This window comes from Grampus griseus (genome assembly GCF_964374135.1).
Source record: "Grampus griseus genome assembly, chromosome: 7".
Classification (NCBI taxonomy): domain Eukaryota; kingdom Metazoa; phylum Chordata; class Mammalia; order Artiodactyla; family Delphinidae; genus Grampus; species Grampus griseus.
Genome location: NC_139001.1, coordinates 1310667 through 1333954, shown reverse-complemented (window position 1 = coordinate 1333954; position 23288 = coordinate 1310667). Strand labels below are relative to the sequence as shown.

The 23288-nt window shown below is 50.7% G+C and overlaps 1 protein-coding gene across 1 annotated transcript in view; it reads right to left on the bottom strand.

The window, feature by feature from the left end:
• Positions 1-19662, bottom strand: part of NDUFA10 (NADH:ubiquinone oxidoreductase subunit A10) — a 49150-nt gene extending 29488 nt beyond the window's left edge. The window contains exons 1-8 of the mRNA XM_082658176.1: positions 19509-19662; positions 15841-16009; positions 14885-15100; positions 14258-14344; positions 12225-12346; positions 10214-10293; positions 6372-6426; positions 4159-4244 (exon numbers count right to left, since the gene is read on the bottom strand). Of these exons, the coding sequence (XP_082514302.1) occupies positions 4159-4244; positions 6372-6426; positions 10214-10293; positions 12225-12346; positions 14258-14344; positions 14885-15100; positions 15841-16009; positions 19509-19583 (890 nt within the window). The 5' untranslated portion in view covers positions 19584-19662. The remainder of the gene's footprint in view (positions 1-4158; positions 4245-6371; positions 6427-10213; positions 10294-12224; positions 12347-14257; positions 14345-14884; positions 15101-15840; positions 16010-19508) is intronic.
• Positions 19663-23288: the final 3626 nt, after the last annotated feature.

Below are 23288 nucleotides of genomic sequence, written 5' to 3'. Positions count from 1 at the left end.
CACCTGAAAGCAGGCAGACATGAACTGGAAACCACAACAACGGTAACAAATTTTTACAGAGTACAACAGATGTGCTAAGAGAAAAGATAGAATGGAATCATACAGAATGCCCAATTAAAACCAGAAAAGGTAGAAAAAAGGGGCAGGGGAAGGAAACAAAGAACAAATGCAACAAATAGAAAATGATGACAAACATGGTAGAAATTAATCCAAGTATATCAACAGCCACTTTAAATGTGAACTATCCAACTATACTAATTAAAGCTGGAGACTGACAGAGTCGATCCAAAACATAAGGCCAACTATATGCCGTCTGTAAGAAACCCACCTGAAATCAATCCAAAGACTCGGACTAAAAGTAAGGGGATGGAAGAAGATACACCATTGCCAGATTAAGTGAAAGCTGCAACAGATGCATTAATTTCAGACAAAGCAGACTTCAGAACAAGAAAGGATCAGGAATCCTTTACACAGGGGCACTGTGTAAGAGTAAAGAGCTCAGTCGTCCAAGAAGAGACTTAACATCCTAAACACGCACGGAACTTACAGAGCACCAAGATAAACGAGGCAAAAACGAATAAAACTCAAAGGAGAAACAGACAAATCTGCCACTGCAGTTAAAGATTTCAACACTCTCCTTCAGGATCGGGCAGATCCAGCAAACAGAAAAGCAGTAAGGACATGGATGACCTGAACATCACCACCAACCAGCTCAGTCTCACTGACATTTGTAGAACACGCCATTTGACAACAGCAGAATACACACTCTTCTCACGCTCAGTCCGAACATTATTCAAGACAGAAAACACTGCTGAGCACGAGAAACGTCTTAACAAGGGTAAAAGGGCAGAAATCATACAAAGTACGTTCTAGGACCACAGCGGAATTAGACTAGAGGGAAATGTATAGCATCGAGTGCATACATTAGAAAAGAAGAAAGATCCAATCATCTAAGCTTCTACCTTAGGAAACTAGAGAAAGAAGAGCAATTGAAGCCCAAAGGAAACAGGTTAAAAAAATAGCAATAAAAATTGGAGTAGATGTCAATGAAACTGAAAATAAGAAAACAACAGAGAAAATCAATAAAACAAAGAGCTGGTGCTTTAAAAAGATCAATAAACATGAAGAAAAAATTCACAAAGGACAAATAAATAGCCAATAAAAATACACCTGTTTGAAGTTCAGTGTTTATGAAATGCAAAAATAAAGCAAATGCTTTTCCTTGATATCAAAATCACAAGTTTTTGTTTGCTTCTTATTTTAACTATTCTGGCTTAATAAAGGCTTTCAGAAGACCGGTCCAAGTGTGCAAGCTGGTACACATCTTCTGGAGAACAATTTCAAAATGTGTTCATATAATCTGACCCAGTAACTCCACTTTTATACCTTAAGAAACTAACCTGAAATGGAACAAAAATAAATACACTACGCTCATTACCGTTACTACGATTATGAAGAAATGGAAATAACCCAAAAGACTGATATTAAAGAAGCGGCAAATGGATTATGCCTGTATCTCAGAGGTCAACAACGTTTTCTGTAAAGGGCCAGATAGTAAATATTTCAGCCTGAGAGAGCTACGTACGGCTTCATATATGCACTTTTTCCTTCAGTCTTTTAAAAATGTAAGGACCATTCTTAGCAGCTGAGGCCTGGGTGGGCCCACAGACCATGGTTTGCCAACCCCTGACTGGCATCAGTCAATGGATTTATGCAGTGTGAGCAGCCATTAAAAAATCGAGTTTTAAACGTCTAACAAGATAGGGACATGCTCATATTAGAAGTTACAATACAAAGACATAATGCAAGGTAATTTTTATTTAGAAATATATGAACACACCAACACTTTACAAAAGACTGGAAGAGCCTGCATTAAACTCTGGCGCTGGCTCCTGCGGTGGCAGAACTGTAGGTGGTCTGGCTCCGTCTTGGACTTCTGTTTCCTGGCCTTCCTCTACGTGTGGGTGTGACTCTGACCTCTGACCCTCCCGATCCCAGTCTTTTTTCAGTGCCCCTCCCCAGGTTAAATTCTTCATCATCACACTCTCAGCTCTCCTGCTCGCTCACATCCACCGGCAAAGCCCGACCCTGTTCGCATGCAGAGCTCTGCCTCACCCCCCCGGTACCTCCATGACCATGCACCCCCGTCCGCGGCAGCCGCCCACAGCTCCTTCCCCGTCCGGTCCCCCCCACGGGCCTGGGCGGCGTTCTGGACCTTCTCCTCCCTCCTCAAACTACAACACGGCCCCTCCCGCCCTCAAGGCCTCTCAGGGCTGATGACCCCTCTCTCATTTCACTATGAAGACAGAAGCCAGCTGAAGAGAAGCTCCAGGCGCGCCTGGCACAGACCCACTTCCCTAAGCCCCGCCCTGTCCCCGCCTGCCCAGCGCCAGCGTGGGAAGCAGGAACTGCCCATCAGTGCACCAGCCCACGCCCTCCTCCAGGGCCTCTCCTGTCCTCTCGGCATCCTTACCCCCAGCCCAGCCACAGGACCTCTCTCATTGGTACAAAACATGCGATTTCTTCCACCTTAAAACACACAACAGGGCTTCCCTGGTGGCGCAGTGGCTGAGAGTCCGCCTGCAGGGGACACGGGTTCGTGCCCCGGTCCGGGAAGATCGCACATGCTGCAGGGCAGCTGGGCCTGTGAGCCATGGCCACTAAGCCTGCGTGTCTGGGGCCTGTGCTCCACGACGGGAGTGGCCACAGCAGTGAGATGCCCGCGTACCGCCAAAAAAAAAAACAACAAAAAACATACAACAAAAACAGTGAAAAATGAATAAAATTTTAAGTCTTAGTTTTAACAACTAAATCAACAGGTTCAAAAGGAAAACTTATTCACTTTCAAGCACAGGATGTGGAAAACTAACGGCAGGTCCATTTTCCATACACGCTCATATTAGGGTGCGTCCAAGTGGAAAGAAACAAGTGCGTTCGCTATTGAGAGAGACTGACCTAGCAAAGGGCTCTGCACGGCGGAAGGCCAGCAGACCAGCTCCGCGGCGCTCACCCGATGGGCTGACGGCAGAGCGGTCACCCAGGCAGAAGGCCACGCGAGGGTCACACAGACGTGTGTTCCCCAACACTGACTGAGCCCCGCCACCACCTGAGCCCGGGTGCCAGCAGCGCAGGCCGATGCGAGCCTCCGCCAGGCCCCCGCCCCGGGGCACTACGGGGGTCGGCTCCCCGGATCCCTCCAGCACAGGGGCAGTCACCTACGCTCACAGGAAAGTGACGTTTCCTGGGTCGGAGCTGTCTTCTCTGCCTGGAACACTTCTGCAGAAGCACAGCTCGTACGCCTACAGAACTTGCCCATTGCTGCGAGCACAGCAGGCCTGCACCGCCGTCTCCCTGGGCTGGAGTACTAAGCCCCACGCACCAGGGATAGCGTGACCACGGTGAGCACCTGCCTCCTCGCTGGGAGGCTGGGACCCAAGGAGGTACTAAAGCAGAGGGCGCTGTGTGACCAGCACCCAGCACAAGTTCTGCGCACTGAGTGTCTAATGGGCTCTCTGGGCAAAATACTGCCCACGTGTCACTGCATCTCTCATGAACAAAGTAGCCCACTCAGCATGTCCCCTTCTGCCGTGGCCCCCCCACCTCCACGTTCACCATGGCCTCCCCGCCCCTCCTCTCCCGGCTCCAGCCCCAGCGGCTCCTGTCTCAGGACCTCTCCGCCCGCCGGCATCCCTGCCCCACGCTCACCCCAGACACTGCGGGGCCCAGTCCTCACACACTCGGCTCTCCTCAGAAGAGAGGCCTTCAAGCCTTCCCCAGAGCGCCCTCTGTCACTCACCCCAGCCACTGGCTGCCCCGTTACTCAGGGTTACCTTTCTCCCCGGCCTTTAGCACCCGTATGGCTCTACTGTTTCAGTGACAGCAGGACTTTTATTTGACACTATATTCCCTAAATCTGGAACACTGCCTGGCACAGGGCGCAAGCAAAATACTTGGTGAGTTAATAATGGCTGCCTATCAATTCACCGCCAGGTCAGAGAGAGCAAGAGCCTGTGTGGAAGGGAACAGGAAGTACGCCTCATTATCTGGAAACCTGCAACACAGTTACCCCAAAATTCTGTAAGTTCCCACAGCGGGCAACGCGCCACACTGGAAGCCAGCCCGGCCCCACCCGGCACCGCCCAGCTCCGGCAGACTCACCGCATCCTCAGACTGTGGAAAGTGCGGTCGTCCTGGTCCAGCCACGGGCCTTTCTCGTACTTCAGATACTCAATATCCTCGATCACCTGGACGGAGGAATTTAATGAGACAACATTCAGTGCACGACAAGCCACAAATACCTGGCGGGAGAATCGCACCGTGAAAGTCGAAATGAAAGGAAGGCGGGCAGACAGCCTTCTGTGAAGCGGGGGCCGAGCGACGACGCCCAGTGTGGGCACCTGGCCCAGCTGACACCAGGGTGCTGTGGAAACTCCCTGGCAGGCTGGGAGAAAAGGAGCAGGTGCAGGAAGCATCAAGACGAGGGAGGAAAATCAGCATTCCTCAGACTCCTCATTTCCTCCCATGTACTCTTCTTCCAGAAGGCAAGATTCAGCCACTCGAAACAACACGACAAGAAAATAAATACATGTCCTAGAGAGCGCCAATAATCCAAGTTCCTCAGCCCCAAAGCCGGCGGTCCGTACAGCCTGACCTCCCAGAGGGGCGGCCTTTCCAGACGCATTCTCCCCCAAAACACACCGAACCTGGGGACCTCTCTTTAGCTTTCAAGAATTGGAGCACAGGGCTTCCCTGGTGGCGCAGTGGTTGAGAGTCCGCCTGCCGATGCAGGGGACACAGGTTCGTGCCCCGGTCTGGGAAGATCCCACATGCCGCGGAGTGGCTGGGCCCGTGAGCCATGGCCGCTGAGCCTGCGCGTCCGGAGCCTGTGCTCCGCAACGGGAGAGGCCACAACAGTGAGAGGCCCGCGTACCGCAAAAAAGAAAAAAAAAAAAAAAAAGAATTGGAGCACATTCAGTTATGAACACAAATAATAACCCAGTCTCAGAGAAAATGTCTTACTCTTCTGCTCAGGCACATGCCACGGAAACAGTCTGTCAAAGGAACAAAAATTACCCAAAGACAAACAAAAATCAACATCACAGAAAAAGAAGGCTGGAAGGAAATGACATGCAACTTAACGGGTCCAAGTAGAAAGAGCCAAGCCGAAAAGAACTGCCAGGGCTGGGCCCAGAGCCGGACTTGACTGCAGGTCTCCCGTCCTGGAGGAGTGAGGCCTATTCCCTCCAACTCTCTCCTCCCCTCTCCCCAAGCCAGGAGGCAGCTGAGGGCTGTGCTATCATTAAAGCAGCCAACTGCTTTGCAAAGCTTTCTGTCTGCTGTCACCACCTACACCCCAACCCCAGATCATAAAACCTGTATTTTCTTCTAGATTTTTTACACCTTTTGTTGTGTGTTTTTAGTAATTTATGCTTAATATATAACACAAAATACGGGCCTTTTTTCTTTAACGTAACAGATGGTCATTTGCCTCAATACCATTTAAGAAATAATCTATTTTCCTCTATTTTGTTTTTTATCAACCTTTAAGGTACTGACTTTTCCAAGCTAAAGTTACAAACACACATGAGCACACATATGCACCTGTTTCTGCACTCTGTTCTGTTCCATTAAGGTATTTATTAATCCTTGCATTAATACCACAGTGCCTTAATTAACGTAAGTTTGTAATATGTTTTCATACTTGGGCAGGAAAATGTTATTCTTTCTCAAAATTTTTGGTTATTACTAAGTTCTGAAAATTGCAGAGGGTGACTTGATTTCACAAATGCACCTGCGAATCTGGGGAAAGCTGGTATCTTTACACAGTTGGCTGCTGAACAACATGCTCCACGCGGTCAAAACCCCGAGTACAACTTGGAGGCGGCCCTCCCCGTGCGTGGACAGTGCCCTGCACATCCGCGGTGCCGTGTAGCGCCAGGATGTTTATTACTGGAAACTGAAGACCGTGCAGTGCTATAGGATTTACTACTGAAAAAATCCACGTATGAGCAGACACGCACGGTTCAAACCCGTGTAGTTCAAGGGTCAACAGTCTTAGTAAGTCTTTCCCGTTAACTAACCCAACTTTCAGTTTTACCATCTGTTTAACAAAAATGTTGGTGCAGATAACCTAAGGTTCTTTGCAGCTTCACCATTCCATAATTTTAAGATTCTAGAAGCTGAATAGTTTAAAAGAAAATCAAAATCTCATGACCAGGGGAATGTGACGGGTTGGCTCGGTACTTGTTTTAGATTATAAAACACAGACGCCTCTAAGACCAGTAGGAGCTGAATTCATTACCTGATTTGTAAAAACCTTATACATGAATTAAATTTAAGAATAATTATAAGTTTTTCAGCCATTTTCTTACCTTTTCTGCATCTTCAGCTTCCCTTGCACTGTACTGTAAAACCTCACAGTTTTCACTGTTAGAGAAAACAAGACGACATTCATGTAAATTTCCCACGTGGACGTTACTGTACAAATGAATACCTGACATCAAGGCTCCCACTCTAAGTATCAACACTCCACATTCTCTGAACTGGCTCACGGGGCACGACCAGCTAAGGAGGGCAAGTCAGAAGCAGGGATGCTCGAGGCTGGACGGTGACAGCTGCAGGTCTGTTTCCTGACTTCCCCTCTGAATGGACCGTTCCCGCTGCATGGGCGTGAGGCCAGCGTCTACAGGGAGCAGGGACACGAGTCATCTCTGCTGCCACGCAAACCATCTCCAGCTGCAGCACTCGCTACAGGAAGGTACAGGGGAGCCCGGGGCCTGAGTGGGACGGACGCACAGAGAGCAGCTAAGTGGTGTTTGGAGGGTGGGTGTCGCGGAGCCAGAGGGGGGATGGGAGGGGCACGTTACTTGAGCTGCTGGAATTTCGGAGACAAATGAAACCCTCAAAATAACCTGTTTCAACCAAACTATGCAACAGGACAGCAGCAACTCGGTTCCCTTAGTCCAGGTCCTCAGTCTGTACACTGAAAAGTCACGCTGGGTCCCAAAAAGGGGGACAGTGGAGGGAGCTTCCTGCACGTCTACCCATTTCCTCACCACATCTACTGCTGTGCGGAGACCTGGCTGCCCAGCCAGGCGAAGACTGAAACCCGCCTCCTAGTCAGTGTGCCCTTGCCTCCGCCACCACCTCCAGACCAACCCGAGGGACGCTTCAGAGAGGCCCACTGGAGAGCCTGTCTCTGCAGGAGTGTTTGACTCCGCCCCCCCGCCCCGCTTCCAGGAGGGTACAGCAGAAGGGCAAGGCTGGACCACACTCCCATGAACACCGCTCCGCATCTTCTCATTCAGGCGTCTTTACACCAGAGTGCCCCCTACTGACGGGAGCCACATCTACACCAGGGTCACTACTCCAAGAACACACGGCCCCCCACGCATATGCCCACATACAGCTCCTCCAATACAAACTACTGGAAGCAGGGCTCCACCCAACCTTCCTGCAAAGCGGCTCCAGGCGGGAAGCCCGGCCCCTGTGCAGTGTCGGGCAGCAGCGCACAGGACGGCCTGTGACACCATCATAAACAGAGTGGAGTTTCCTCCTTTCAGGTGAATACATGCATCATCTTAAACAGATTCTGTAGTCACAGTGCCGCGCTACATGTCGCGTGAAGAGCAAACAAACATCAACAAAAAACCCTCTTTTTTATTTCTTCTGGTTTGCTCACTGCTTATCAAAGTAGAAGCCAGCGTTCGGGCCTGAGGGGCCCGACTGGTGGTGAGTCTGCAAGGAGAGAGACGGAAACAGAAGGACAGCAGCGCAGCCTCCTGGAGGGGAAGCCCGACTCCGTGCCCCAACAGGTTCGGCTCCACAGGCAGAGCCAGACCTTGGCTGCACCTTCCCCTTTCAGGTGGCTGAGGCTGGGGACCAAGAGAGAAAGGAACCAACCCGGGAATCTGGGAAGTCCGCGCGGCAGAAACAGAGGTCCATTTCACAACGCACAGTAGGTCTAACACTCCTGAGCGACTCTGAACTAACTGAGCCCGTGGCACTTAAAAACATCCAGACCCAGCCCAACCTGCGAGGACGCCGGAGAAGCCTCTCCCTCCAAGTGCGACCTGACTCTAGGAGAGCGAGCGGCCCTGGCACGAGGAACCAGCAGAGGCCGCAAAGGCCCCGCTGTACACGGCCGGCGCACCGCACGTCCTCAGGGGCACCTCCCGACGAGGGCCCCGCACACCACAACACAGGAAGCTCACCCCGCCCGCAAGGTTCCTCAGAATGAGGTGCAGAGAAAGCTGCTGTTTCAAGCCCGGGAATCATCTGGAAGGCACAACACCTGCGCCGTTACGGTGACACCACCAAGCTCCCAGACTGACCCCGCGGGGTGACCCAGCGTGCGGCACCACCGTCCAGCAGAGACCAAGAGCCAGTAAAAACCCATCCTTAGGAACTACCAGTCCATCACCAGCGAGCCACGGCTTCCAAATCGTGCGGCGACCCACAAGGCCCGCGCCCAACCACCGAGGCAGGGATGTGACAACAGAACTGAACGTCTGACCGTCTGCCCTGACCGGTGAGGATGTGAAGAACCATCCACTCCACGCTGGGATTCACCAGTCACCAGAGGGCAACGTGCTGGGCTGGGTTCACCAGCGGAGGAGGAGGCTGTCTGGTCTCCAGCACAACGGAAAGCGGCCCCTCGGGAGCGCTGAACCTTGGAGAGGCCACGAGCTGACTCCCAACGCGGCTCAAGGGCGGAGCGCCAAGTGGAGCAACGGATACTTAGAATCACTGCTAAACACTTCATGATCAGGAAGCCCTGAGGGTAAGTTCTGGAAAATAACTGCCAGGTACAGGAAAAATCCCACCCCATCTGCAAGTTCAATCTAGCCTTTACTTTCCTGATGTTACAGCTGAACGGCCTATTGGAGAACCTGCCGGGCAGCCTTGTCGGTGGTGATTTTGTAGCCAGAAGATCTCCAAGAGGAACCTTTGGAACTGAAATCCTAGGGTCAACCATCTCTGTTTATTCTCATAGCTCTATACATTCCCCTGGACAAGATTTACAAAACTGACTTTTTTCCTGCACTTCTGGCCTTGAAAATAGAGCAGTACGACCTACAGTCCGCCCTGTTGCTTCTACCGCCTATGAGAGAAAAGCTTATCACAAGCAAGCAGAGATACTATAAGCCTCAATGCTCACAGCTAAAAAAATTACATTCCAATTTAAAATCGAACTTTTCTTCCAAAACTGCTAGACATTACTTTGTTTTTATTCACAATTTTACAGTTACTTTGAAATTTTAAACAAGAGCATAATACTTTAAGGTATCAAGAGAGGCTTACGTTTTCTAAAAGTCTGAGAAATACTACTAGAGACCTTCAGTAACAGCATTATTCAAACATCCTAATTTTACTTGGACTTGAGTGACAGTAGGAGATGACCCCTTACACATGACACACACGCAGACCACAGAATGACCATCTAGAGAGAATGGATGAAACCACGAATCCCTCGGTGCTTTCAATAAAGAAAGAGGGAGGGAGAGAAGAAACCAAATGGAGAAAGGTCTGGTGGTGTTTTCATTTAACCCAGACCCCACTTAAGAACATCTTTCAAAGGTATGTACAGACGTTGCTGACCTTTCACAAATTCTGTGTGGACTCACTGAGCACCTTCGGGCAAGGCTTCCAGGTAATAAACATGACCATTCAGTTGCCACCTGGAGTGAACACATGAGTTCTCTAACCCTAAAACCTGTCACAGAATACAGCTTCAGCTCACTTCTAGCATCAAAATATTCTTAAAACACAACAAAAAAATGTCTTGGCAAAATAAGCAAATCAAAAAACAAAAGTCAACCCCAAACCTACTAACTCAAACTGATATATCTGCTGTCACTGTTGCTTATGAACGTCACATTAAAACTCCCCAGACGACATCCACTGAAATCAACAAGAGCGCGCCCCTGGGCTGGTGGGGCCTAAGGAACTGCACCTATGGAGTTCTGGCGGATAAATCCTTGCGACTTCCCTGGTGGCCCAGTGGTTAAGACCTCCTCTACCAATGCAGGGGGTGCAGGTCTGACTCCTGGTCAGGGAGCTAAGGTCCCACATGCCTTGAGGCCATAAAACAGAAGCAATACTGTAACAAATTTAATAAAGACTTTAAAAACGGTGCACATCAAAAACATCTAGAAAAATAAAATTAAATAAAATTAAATAAATACATCAATCCACTGTGCCCTGGGCTCACCTCATCTCGGGAAGGAAGGTCCTCTTATAGGCATTCTCGATGCCCTGAAGGTAGGCGGAGGTGATCTTCATCTCATGTGGCTAAAAAGAAGCAGAGAAGTGTGATACGTCTGGACTTTCCTTTTTCCCGTGCTTATGGAAAATGTGAGACAATCAACGAACAGCTTTCCTAGAACGAGTCACGCTGGGTGCTCTAGGAACTGTGGGGTGATGGGAGGGGCTTCGGTACCAGTTAGAACAGTTCTCATTGCACCGCAGAGAGCACGGAAGCCTGCCCAGGTGAACGTATGGCATGACCTTTCTTCCACAGACTCTAAGAGGTGGACTTAGAACAGGATCAGGAAGAACCCCCTTTATAGTTACAGCCCCGCCTCCCGTTCTGGGCCGTGCCCGAGTGCAGGCGATGCAAGACAACACGCCACACGAGGGGACTGGGAGGGGCACTGGCCCACTTCCCCCCCGAGCCGCAGAACCCGCCCCCGTGGCCCACCCCGCTTTTCTACCACTCACCCCCACCTCTCCCGCTTTTTCCATCTCCACTTCCCCTTCATACAACGTTTGCCAATTTCAGAAACATAAAGCTCCAATTATGAGTGGCAAGTTTCCATACTGAAAACCTCTCACGGTTTAGCAACGCTAAAGGCTAAGTTATCTGTCGCCCTGTTTGATTTTCTTCATGGCATTTGCCTTTATCTCCCGTACTTCTTACTTATTTCCTTGTTTACTATTAGTCTCCCCGCTAGAATATAAGAACACACATCTATTAATGACATAATGTTTCTTTGATGAAATGCCTCCTTTACTTAGACACAGTGGTAATTTTAGCCGGTGACAGTATTCATGGAATACTGGAAAAATAAAAGTGTTCATAGCTCTAAGTTGTTCCTCAAGATGGTTTCTAAAATATTGCTACCCAGATATCAAGTTATCTAGAGAATTCTAAATATATATCTTCGTATTTCTCAATAAACGTCACTCTAATAAGCAAAAGTGTTCAAAATTATTCCACTGAATGATAATTAAATACTTCTGACTTGCAGTTCCCTCCTTCCGCCACCTGATGGAATATTCTCCAAAGTCTACCTTACACATCACACTTAGGAGGAAACTCTCACACAGGTGCAGACTGGTAACCAACAGGGAGCCACGGGTGTCACGTGTGTTCACCACCAAATGAGCGAGGAGGGGGACCCACAGCCTCTTTCAGTTGCAGCAAAGACACCCAGAGCGTCTCTGCCACCCTGGCGAGGACCTGCCATCAGAGGCACTCACGGAGCACCCACGAGACTCCCAGCGCTAAGGATGGGCCCTGGGATGACAGATATACAGGCAAGCCTACCTTTTCATCACAATGTCAAAAAGAGCATTTCCTCCCAGGAAAAAATACTCCAGGTAGGAGGGATCTTTCCAAATAAGAACTAGTCAAAAGGGCAAAGACGGGCCTTGTTGACCTGCATCCTGCATCACACCTGCAGAGCCAACTTCAAATCGCAGGGTTTCTAGGCACCTGCCTGTCTCGACGCTCCTAAGAGTTAATGAACGCGTGTGGAGATCACTGCTCTACTGTTTTAGGGTCACTGAGTAGGAAAAAGAGGAAGACAGGCCCAACATATGGGAGCGGTAAACTGAAAGGGTATTAGAAATTATTTTCAACTTGTAGGAAACAACAGGGCATGAAAAGCCCATTAGAAAAACAGAAAGGGAAGTCCTGTCAGGAGATGCACCCATCCTCAGAGTGGCTCAGGCGACCCAGGGTCAGGGGACAGTGGCAGGATGGTACCAGGGACGGAGAGCACTGGAGGAGAGCAGTGAGCGGCCGGGGCCTCCTTCAGTCGCCCATCGCGCAAGTGCCCGCTCCCCCAGGGGGACCCATGTGCGTGCCCCTGTCCCCGTGGGGGCCATCAGGAATTCACAGTATCCCACTATAAGTATCGGTGTGAAGCGCTGATCTATGTCAAACGTAACGAGGACACATAAAGAGACAGTGGTCTTGGACTTAAAGGCTGAGTTACGTTTCCCTTCTTCTGGATCCGGCTCTGAATCTCGGATACGGGCACGTCGACGTAGATGACCACGTGAGGGGGCAGGTACTCGCAAATGGTGACCTTCTTCACCTCGTTGTAGTGGTCCACACCTGGCACAAGAGAGGCACCATCTGTCAGCCGATGGTCCACGGACAGCCCTCAGATGCACACTTCTCTTCAAATAAAAGGCCAAAGGTACACGCGGGTTCCCAGAGCCACGTGTCGACCTGCGAACCATGTAACAGTCACGGCCGTTGCCGCCAGCTGCACACACGTGAGGCTGGCACACGGCGACCGCAGCACTCACAGCCACCCTGCAGGGCAGGGCTTCTCATCTCTACAGACCAAAAGAGTCAGGCCAGAGAAATCAGGCAACTTATACCAACACCGGGATTTTAGGCCCGGCCTAAGAGCTTTCTAAAGGCCAGACCTGAAGTGTGCCCAGCCACACGGAGGGTGCAGCACCTTCCCAGCCTGCTGCCCCTCCGGGTCCTCCTCGCTGCTGGCCCCATCGGCCCAGCTGGGTCCACTCTTCCTCTCCCACAGAGCTGAGCAGCCGGGCTGGCCAAGAGCGCGCCCGTGTCCAGGTCCGCCCAGCCCAGCAGGCTGCTCCGCTGCCCGCCACGGGCCTCCCTCCTGCGGGGCCCCCTCCAACCCCGACTTGCGCCCAAGGCTCTCCTTTTCCTTGACCTGCCTTCCCCGAACCATCCTTCAGATAAACAAATTCAAATCTAACCATATGCCTCCCGCACCTAAAACCCCTCAGGGGCTCCTCAGTACTTTCAGGAGGAACCTAAGCGTCCCGGCCAAGGTGCCCGTCCTGCTAGCGCGGCCCTGCCCGCCCCTCCGCCAGCACCCGGCCCCCTCCAAGCCGCACCAGCGCCTGCTGCCCTCAAAGCCCCTGTAGCGGCACCACCAACGGCTCAGCCAGCCTCACTCCTCAGGGACGCTGCCCACAACACCCCGTCTCCCGAGGGTCAGACACTCTCGACACGCTTCCTCTGCACCCGGGGACCACGCTGCGCAGCCAGCAAGTGCGCTCGCTGCAACTACGCACCTAGGCTGCCTTCCCACCCCTCCCCCCAGGATGGCGCGGGCCTTGTCTCACCTAAGGCAGAGCCCGGCACACAGCGCGCACCCCAGAGAGGCTGGCTGGCTGGCCTCGAGGCTGTCGGAGTGTCTGTGTGACTCAGTGCCGGGCTCAGCAGCACGGGCTCTGGCTGCCCTCCGCACAGGCACCAGGACTGCGCAGACAGCAGGACGGGCCCGCAGACCAAGGGCGGCCCCCTCACCGCTCAGCCTTGGCTGGCTTCGGTCTCCCCATTCAGGAACCCACCGCTCGTACTCTGCGCTCCAGATCTAGCCACCTGCTGGATCCAGGCGACCAAGCTCACGGTGAAAATGCCCACAGGCTGAACGAGAACACGGCCTTTCCACAGCCCTGTCCAGCACACGCCTAGCTCCAGACACCCCGGCCCCAACCGGACGGGTTCCCTCACTCCTCACGGCCAGGCTACTTTAGCCAGGAGCCTTTATTCTTGTCACTGGCCACTTGCCAGACTTTCAACAATCCCCCACCCCAGTGCTAGTGTCCCTAAAAGCACTAGCCCCGCACGTGCAGGAGAGAAGGAAAGGACAAGAATGCTGCAGTCACGGGGGCCAGCAAAGAGGAGGGAGGGAGGCACGGGAACAGGACCGCTCAGTGAAGCTAGCCACGGGCCACAGAGCCACGTGGCTGTGCCACAAGGTGGCTGGAGAGCCAGGGAAGTTTCCTGGGAGGCTGTGTGGAGACTCGGCGTAAGCTGTGCGTTCAGGATCCAGTACACCACTGTGCTTTCACAGGGAGAGACGAATTTAGGAGGGAGAGAGGGTGGAAGGAATTGGTTTTTCCTGTGGAATGGCATTATTCATCTATTTAATGGATGTTCACAAAACGCATACTAACTGCAGGGTGAGTGTAGCAGGGCCTTTACCAAGTTACCCCATGCGCCCAGGAAGGCCAGCCTGCCGGCGGGACTCACACTGCTTCCGGATGAAGCCCTGTCGGTACATCGCCTCCACAAAGACAAAGTCACTGTAGACGGAGCGCTCCAGCACCACACCCTGCCCTGTGTAAAAACATGGAGACAAACATCAAAACTCAGGTAGTAATTAAAGCAACGAAAACTAGCCCTTTCATTTTAGAAAGGGAAAAAATTATTTACAATTCCATTTCCAAACCAAATATTTTCAAAAGAACATACTTGCCCTTCTAAGTGGGAAATCATTTTCAAAACTACAATACGTTTTTGGTTTTGGCGATACAATGTTCTGTTTCATTCTTTCAGCCCTGATGAAAGCATCCGGCTACTAGAGAAAGGGATTTCGTTTTGGAACCATAGGTCCTGCCCCGTGCCCCCCCCACCCCGTCCCTGTCCACTGCAACCCTGCCCCCATCCCAGATGCTCAGTAAGACCCCCCGGGCGTCCGCCCCACGCCCACCACCATGGATCTCAGAGAATCCATGATCTTATTGGAAAGCCAGAGCTTGCCTCATCAAATACCCTTTCAAAAAAGCTCTAATGAGCAGCAATCTAAAACGACTACATTTCAGAAAAGGGTTCAAGTGCAGGACACGCCCGACAGCTACCCAACCACAGATACTGCACCTGTGCTCAGCAGGTGCTCCAAGGCGTCCGCATACTGCAGGAGGCGACTGGCGTACAACCAGGACTGCAGGCGGTAGCTGTTGCCGTCATTACTTTTCGGGTCATCGTAAAACTTCTCCAAACTGCAGTTGCTGCTGAGCTGTATGTCCAGGGGTTTCCCATCCCCAGTGGTGCTGGCTGCATAATGGATCCCTGCCTCGGGAAAGTGCTTCAGGCCTGAGGAGAGAAACAACCGGACAAAACATGCTATGGGCACGGCGCATCCCACCAGCAAGCGGCGGAGACGCATCTGAACACCATTGCTGAGGCCGGTCGGCGAAGACCTGGGGAAAGTTACCCTGACACCTGTGTTCTTGGTGCGTGAAAGGGAGCACACGAGACACGGAAGACGACATGTCTGAAGCACATGTGCAAGGGCAGCATGAAGGTCCAGGGCTGCATGGCAGCATTTCCCACTGCACCGTCGTATGAACTCCTCCTGAGGAGAGCCTGAGCGTGGGTGCCCGCTGCATGCAACTGGGCTTCGGCTTGTCAAACACTAGAGAAAGGCACGGGGACGACACCGGCTCCAGAGTCGGGAAACGGGCTGGACGCCTGGCCCTACACAAAGCAGCCTGTGACCCAGCTTCTTACTGGGGTTGCCCGTCCGTAAGTGAGAGGAGATTGTCAGCCCTGTTCCACGGGCTGTTACGCAGTTCAAATGAGACTGCTCCTGTGAAAGTGCTCTGCTTACATGGTCAAGATAAAATCCCAATTCAAACTGACAACCAGCATGGACTTCTAAAATTTTCCAAATCTGAAAGACTAAAAACAGCTTTTTCAGTAAATATTTCAAAAGCGTAAAATACCTACCTCAGGCGCAGTTCTACCTGCTCAATATTAAAGCAAAATCCAACTCAGATAAGTAACTGTATATCTGAGAAAGTCGTGTCACTCTGCAGGACACAAGTTCATACCTAGCTTCTCTGCTATTTCTTTTGCAAGCCTGCCTTTCCCCGAACATATGTTGCCGTCCACAGTTATCACTTTGCTCTTTCCCGTCAGCTTTTTGGTCGTTCTTTCACCAAGCAGGTACGCCAGCGGGCCGTACTGCAGCTTGCACTGGACACTTGTGTGAATTCCTCCCTGAAAAACACACAGCAGACAACAGCACGTGAGCATTCTGGTCACCGCGGGCACCAGCAGCTATTAGGTAAATATAAATGCCAAGAAGACCCCTGGTGACAAAACACCGACCTCTGTATAACCTATTTGTTGAATTACTGCCTCTCAGCCCCACCCCCAACGTAAGTTCATAAAGACAGCGATTGCCTGCTTTGATCACTGCTAAATCCTCAGGGCCTGGAACAGGACACGCTTACCACGTTCAATAAAAATTGGATGGATGGATGGACGGACGGATGACAGAAAGGCAGGAAGGAGGGGGAGGGGGGACAGGGCGGAAGGGGATAAGGAACATTTCTCTAGTGCAGGCTCCCGTCCTGAGCTCTGGAACGGGTTATCTCATGCCTTTAAACAGCTCCTGATGTCCTAGACGTCCTGAAAGTACCTGAAAGCTAACAGACCTAAAACTGAAATTCAGCATCCGCACCCCAAGCCCCAATCTGCTCCCCTCACAAGCTCCCTATCCACCATCCACCTAGCAGAACAGAGCAAAGCCACGAGTCACCTTTGATACCCTCCTCCTTCCTCCAACTCCATAATCACTCACAAAACCCTACTGATCCTAATCTGAAGTCTCTCGGGCCAGCGGCCCCTCCCCGCCCCCAGTGCACCGATTCTGCGACATCCTCACGTCTCTCGTCTGCAACGCAAATGCCTGCTCTGTCTCCTGTCTCCAGTGTCCCAATCTACTCTCCACACTGAAACTCAAACAACCCCTATCCCTGAAAAACAAAAAAACCCACGGATCAGCAAGGGGAGGAGCTGGAATGACCCATGCAGTACCACATTGGAGCTACAGACACAGCGTGAACTCGTTTAGTGGACACAGAGAAGTACTTATAGATGTGGGCATGTACACAGGTTAGTACAGTACACGCCCTTGCTCTGTCTGCTGAGAGGACCTAGAAGCAACAAAGCTCCAAGATCAGTCACACGGAGTACCTAGGTCTTGGTTTCTAACGCCATTCTCCAGTAAAAGGAACAAGCGCTCCTCAGAGAAATGGCTCATTCTACGACTGCCAGCTTGCCAGGCCAGGTAGTAAGGAAGTGCTCAACACACACCGTGAAGGGCAGGTTACAGGGATACAGGAGCCCCCTGAAAGAGCTCCCAATGGCCTCAGCTGGAACGGTCTGAGCAACAAAGGAGAGCTGTACTGAACTGCACCCCCAAATTTAAAATAAACATACACAAGTCCATACTGGTATAAAAAATAAATGCGGAGAAGAGACAAGCCTCCCATAAAGAAGAATTCCAAACAATTTATGTGGCTGCTCTGCCTTCGAGGAAGGGAGCCTAACCCCCCACTCCCTGTGTGCACGCAGTGACTCCCCTCCAAAGAGGACACGATGCAAAGGGGGAAGCAAGGGTAGCTTCACAGCAGAGACACTACCGCCACCTCAGCCAGGTGACGAAGGTCCTCAGTGACAAGTCATGCTCACAGTGTACCTTTCATATTATGTGACGAGAACAGCACTTTGCCTCTGTGCTCTTCCTCCTAAGAACACACAGCCCCAGTCAAGTCACGAGAAATATCAGACGGGTCCCACTGAGGGACAAACTACCCACACAGTACTGCTCAGAACTGCCAAGGTCAACAGAAACAAGGAGAATCTGAGAAGCCACCGCAACCAAGAGAAGCAAACAGGAGGAATGGTACATATCAAAACGCTCACAGAGTAACACCTGCAACAACAACAACAACTGGAACCAACCAAAGGTCCATCGACAGGAGACCAGGAGAGTAAACGGCAGGACGTTCTCTACATATTCCAAAACTCTCAAACCCCAACAACTGCGAATACCCAATTTACTCAGTTGCAACTGTGTGTCATTCACTCATTCATTTATTCATTCGGCAACTGTTCATTAGATTCCCATACTATGTAGTCTTTTTTCTAGACGATGGGGATAGAGCAGTGAGCCAAAAAATTCCACAGGATAACAAAAGAAGTAATTATACGGCATATTAAGTAAGTGCTGTGAGGGGGAGGACGGTTTACGGATGGGATGTACGTTAAAACGGGTGGTCACGGAACCCTCGCAGAAAGAGTGACATTTGAACCGAGACTGGACGGCAGTGAGGGAACTGGCCACGTGGCTACCTGGAAGAGGGTCTCCCTCTCGGGCAGGGGGAACAGTAAGTGCCCACGCCCTGAGGCAATGTCAGCAAGGCCAGTGTAGCTGGTGCCAAGTGGACTGGGTGCGGGAAGAGTAGCAGATGAGATAAGTGACGGGGTGTTAATCATATTGGTACCTTGCACCCAAGAAATTAATCACTCTCTCCTCCAGGTTACCTCTGAGCCATGTGCAAACTGTCTCCCATCTGTGTCCCCAACTTGAATATACCTCGGATGTGGCACACAGCAGGTGCACAGTGATATGTGAATAAAGCAATCAACTCTTCCCCGACTTCAAATCTTTAGAAAGTGCTTTTTTACGGTTATGACAGTTTTTCTATTATTTCCCATCCTCAGTCCCATTCTTCTGCTCTCTGGAATCACAGGGAATAAGTGATCTTTCACGACACATTTCCAATTCCCTCAATTATTCCAAGTATCAAGCTGTATACCCTTTTCATCTTATTCATTTTTCTCTGGACCTACTGAAGGCCATCTACATCCCCTGTAGGGAGCAGCGTCCAGAGGTGAACACAGTTTTACAGGTGGGTCCATCTAGTGTGTGCCCGGCAGCCCCCTCTACTCTGGGGCCCTCACTGTCACTAATGCAGGGAAGTACGCTGGGTGTTACAGACAATCACCTTTCCCTCTTTCATTCTTTCTCTCTTTCTTCTATTTTGCAGCCCGAGTTATCTCCTGCAAACATTTATATGACTTTTTAATAAGGTTACTGTACTGTTCTGTTCAAAATCCTTTGCTCATCAAAATCCTGAGCACAGAGGTCAAGTCCCTTTACAGTTCGACACCAACGTTGCTCCAGCCACTAGTATCCAAAGGAGCTATGTACAGTCTCTGTCATAAAATAGTTTTCCTAAGGTTTCCAGCCACAGTTCATTTGCTTGTCTTGTTGAATCCGCGTACGACGTCATTCCACTGTCTCAACGTCACATCGCCCCTTACCTGGCCCTTGACAGCGCTGCCACATGAATTAATGAATGCATGAGCGCCCCCAGGCTCTCGGGGCTCGCCCACACCAGCTCATTCGTCTATCGCACAATCGCACTGGGTAATAATATCTGCAACCTGGCCTCCCCGAGGAGGGCGGCCAGGCCGCCTATTCCCCTCCGGGCCCCACGTTCTGCTCGGAGCTGAGAGAAAACGACCTGGAGAAGCTCGCGGCGGCCCTTCCGAGGCCTACCCTCGCGACTCAGGACCAAACTCTCCAGGAGACAGTAGGATCCCCCCCGAGAATGACGCTGGGAGGCCCGGGGAGGTGAGGAAGGGGCGGCGCCAGGAGGACAAGCCAGGTCCCACCCGCGGCCTCCGCCCGCCGCCGCCTCACCACGCGCTGGACGACCGCCGCGAGGCCCCGAGAGGTCGCGGACACGGGGACCAGTCTCAGCAGCCTCAAGGCCATGGCTCCGCTGTCAGCACCGGCTCAAGGACCCGAGGGGACGCAGTCGCGACAGGGCCCCTCCCGCGACCGGCGCGCCGCAGTGACGTCACTGCCGGGATGCCCGCGCCGCGCCTGTCGGGAACTTCCGGACGGCGGACGCAGGCGCGCAGAGCGCAGCCGGGGCTGATTAACCTCGGGTCTCCCTTGGCGTCCGCGTCCTCTGGAGCTTGTAGTGCCCGCCCGCCGCCAGGGCTCCAAGGGGAGGGTCTCCCGCCGCCCGGGCTCCAAGGGGAGGCCTGCCCACTGCCCGGTTTTGAGGACGCGCAGTGCGGGGAGCCGAGGCCGCCCCAGACCTCGTAGTTACTGCGGCAGCACATCCCGCGTCCAGGACGCTCCCCACCCTCCCAAACTCCCTAGACCGGCAGGTGCGGACTTCAAAACCACCTCCTTGAAAGTGTCTCCATAGCTCACAAACCACCCGAGGCTAGGAAGGCGGCCTGGGGCTAGGGGCGGGGGGTGAAAGGAGGGCCGGCGTGAGAGCGACCCAGCACGAGCGCGGGCGTCCGAGAGGCTCTGAAGGAGGACCGTAGACTGACCTTCCCGACCCACGGCGCTTGTCCAGCAGGGCCGGCCTGGCTGAGGTCCGCGCATCCTCCGCCTCCCCAGGGCCCATCTCCCCGCCTGGCTCATGACTCCAGGTCTAAGAGGTCTCATACCCCTTGGCGGGCCTGGTGTTGTCAACACCTTGAGTAACATGCAAACAAAAGCTGTCCTCATTCCCCTGTTAAAACCTCAATGATCCAATGACCGGGGGCCTCAGTTCCTTTCAGGTTAGAAGGTGACTTTAATGTGAGATTTCTTACCTACCAGGCTGCCGTTTGAAAAGACTTTAAGATCCTCACTCTCCTCCGCGGGCTTATTGTTTTTAACACCCTAACTTTTCTTTTGTTTAAATTTCATTTGGTTTTCAACTTTTCAGAATGATCATGGAGTTGTAAAAACGAAGGTCCTTTCAATGGCTGTTTCTCTAACAAGAGAATCCCTGCTTGTCCAGAATACAGATTCCTAGTCCCCAGTGCCAGAGGGTCTGATTTAGAAGATCTGGGATGGGCCCTAAAATGTGTTTAACAAGCTTCCAGCTAATTCTGATGTCAATGAGCCACATCGAGAGAATAGTGTTCTGCACCCTGCATTGTCCGGCAGCATGGGCCACTTCCAGATCCTACACCACTGTGCCCCCAGCCCCAAGCAAAGCTCCTAACACATCACAGGTGCACCTCAAATACAGCTGGATGAGCAGGCGTGACCAGGTAGCCCTAAGTCATCCAGCCCTGTGGAATCACCGCTTATCACCCAAGGCTTGGCTCTACATTCTGATGTGTCTGAGAAGCTCCGTGTCCTTGCCAGCGCGTCTGAGAAGTCCGGGGGGGTTAGGGTGGGGACACCTCCCTGTCAGACTCTCTGGCCTTGTGTCACTGTCCACACCATTTGCATCTTCCCTCCAGCACTCCGGTTGTCTTTCCTGCTTCACCCCAAGCAAACACACATCCTTCATCTCACTTCCCAAGACAAAGTTCTGTGTTTAACAACTTTTACTGATGCCCTAGCGAAAAAGGGAGAGCGATCCCAGTAGGAAACAAAATAACCTTAAATTAAATACCGGACATCACTGTCCTGGGACTAGGGAAAGAATTCTTCGGCTTGACACCAAGTGCATAATACAAAAAAGGAAAAAATGGTAAATTGGACCTCATCAAAATTTTTTAAAAGTTTTGCTCTGTGAGAAACCCTTAGAGGATGAAAAAGCAACTGTGGGGATGGGGGTGGAGGTGGACACCTGCAAACCACAGGTGTGACCAGGCACTCGCATCTAGAACACATAAAGAAATCTCAGAACTGAACAGTAAGAAGTAATCCAATTAAAAAGTGGGCAAAAGACATGAACAGACATTTCATTGAAGAGGTTATACACATAGCCAATAAGCACGTGAAAAGATGTTCAACGTGATCAGCCATTAGAAAAATGTAAATTAAATCCACAATGAGATACCACTTCACACTTACCAGAAAGGCCAAATGAAAAACATAGTGATAACACCAACTGGTGGAGAAGATGAAGAGAAGCTAGTTCACGCATACACTGCTAGTAAGAATGTGAGAAAGTACAGCCGCTCTGCTAAAGAGCAGTTTCCAAATTGGAAAAGGTGTAAAACTAAAAATGAACTGTAATACAGCCTAGCAATTACAGTCTTAAACATTAACCCCAGAGAAATGAAAATTTAGGTTCACAGAGAAACTCGAATGAATGTTCATAGCAGCTTCATTCCTAGCAGCTAAAAACTGAGAACCACCCACCTGTTCTTCAAAGGTGAACAGCTAAACAAAGTGTGGTACATCCATACCATGGAACACTGCTCGGCTAGAAAAACCAATGGACTGTTGATACAGGCAACAGCCTGGACCCCTGGAGAGAATTATGTTGAGTGAAGAGAGTCCATCTCAGAAGATTACATACAATGTAATTCTGCTTAAGTAACATCCCTGAAATAACAAAATTATATAGAGATGGAGAACAGATTAGTGGTCACCAGATGCTAGGGAATGGGGGGTTGTGATGGAAACGTTCCATATCTTGATGGTGGTGGTCCACGAAGCTACACAGCTAACAAAATAGCATAGAGCTACAAGGGTATCTGCATATGCATGTGCACGCACACACACACAGGTGCACGCACATAGGTGAATGCATGTATAACTGGTAGAATCTAAGTTCCATGGATTGCATCAAAGTCAGTGTCCCAGTGTGGAGGCTACCATCATGTAGGACAGTGTCATCGGGGAAGACAGGGTGAAGGGTGCACAGAACCTCCCTCCATCTTTCTTTGAAACTTCCTGTAAATCTGTAATTGTTTCAAGAAGAAAGTTTTAAAAATTGTGTTCTATGTACCAGCAACAGGAGAGATAAAACTTTTTAATTTTAACTTTAAAAATTTAAAAGAAAGGATGCCATTTGTGTTAGAATTTTGTTTAAAAAACCCAAAAAACTCAAATCCCCAGAATCATGTGAAAGAGCCCTACACTGAAAACCACAAAAGTATATCAAGAAGTTGAAGGACTTGTAAATGAAGAGAGGATTTGCCTTACTCTTGGATTAAAAGTCTCAAAATTGTAAAGAGGACAGTTACCTCCAAATTGATCTATAGGTTTAATAGAATCCCAATAAAAAGCCCCCCAAGTTTTCTTTTGTTGAAATTGACAAGCTGATTCTAAAATGTCTCTCCCCCAACCCCCATTTGGGAAGGACTAAGAATAACCAAGGCAATCTTGAAGAAGAAGAACGAGGACAGAGGATTTACTACCAGGTATCAAGATATATGAGGAAGCTGTAGTAATTACAACAGCATGGTATTAGTGCAGGAATAGACAAACAGACCAATGGGACAGAATGAGGAGTACAAAAAGAGATAAGGGTAGATAGATAGATAGATAGATAGGTATTTGGTTTATGAAAAGAGTGACGTTGCGGAGGGGAGAGCATGGTCTTTTCAATAAATAGTGGGTTCTTGTCAATTTCATATCCCTATAGAAAAGAATTAATGTTGACCCATATCTCATACCATAAATAAAAATCAGTTTTGGATGGACTGAATCTAAACATGAAAGGTAAGACAACAAAGCTTCTGGAATTAAACAGGAGAATATCTTCATGATCTTGGAGGCAAACAG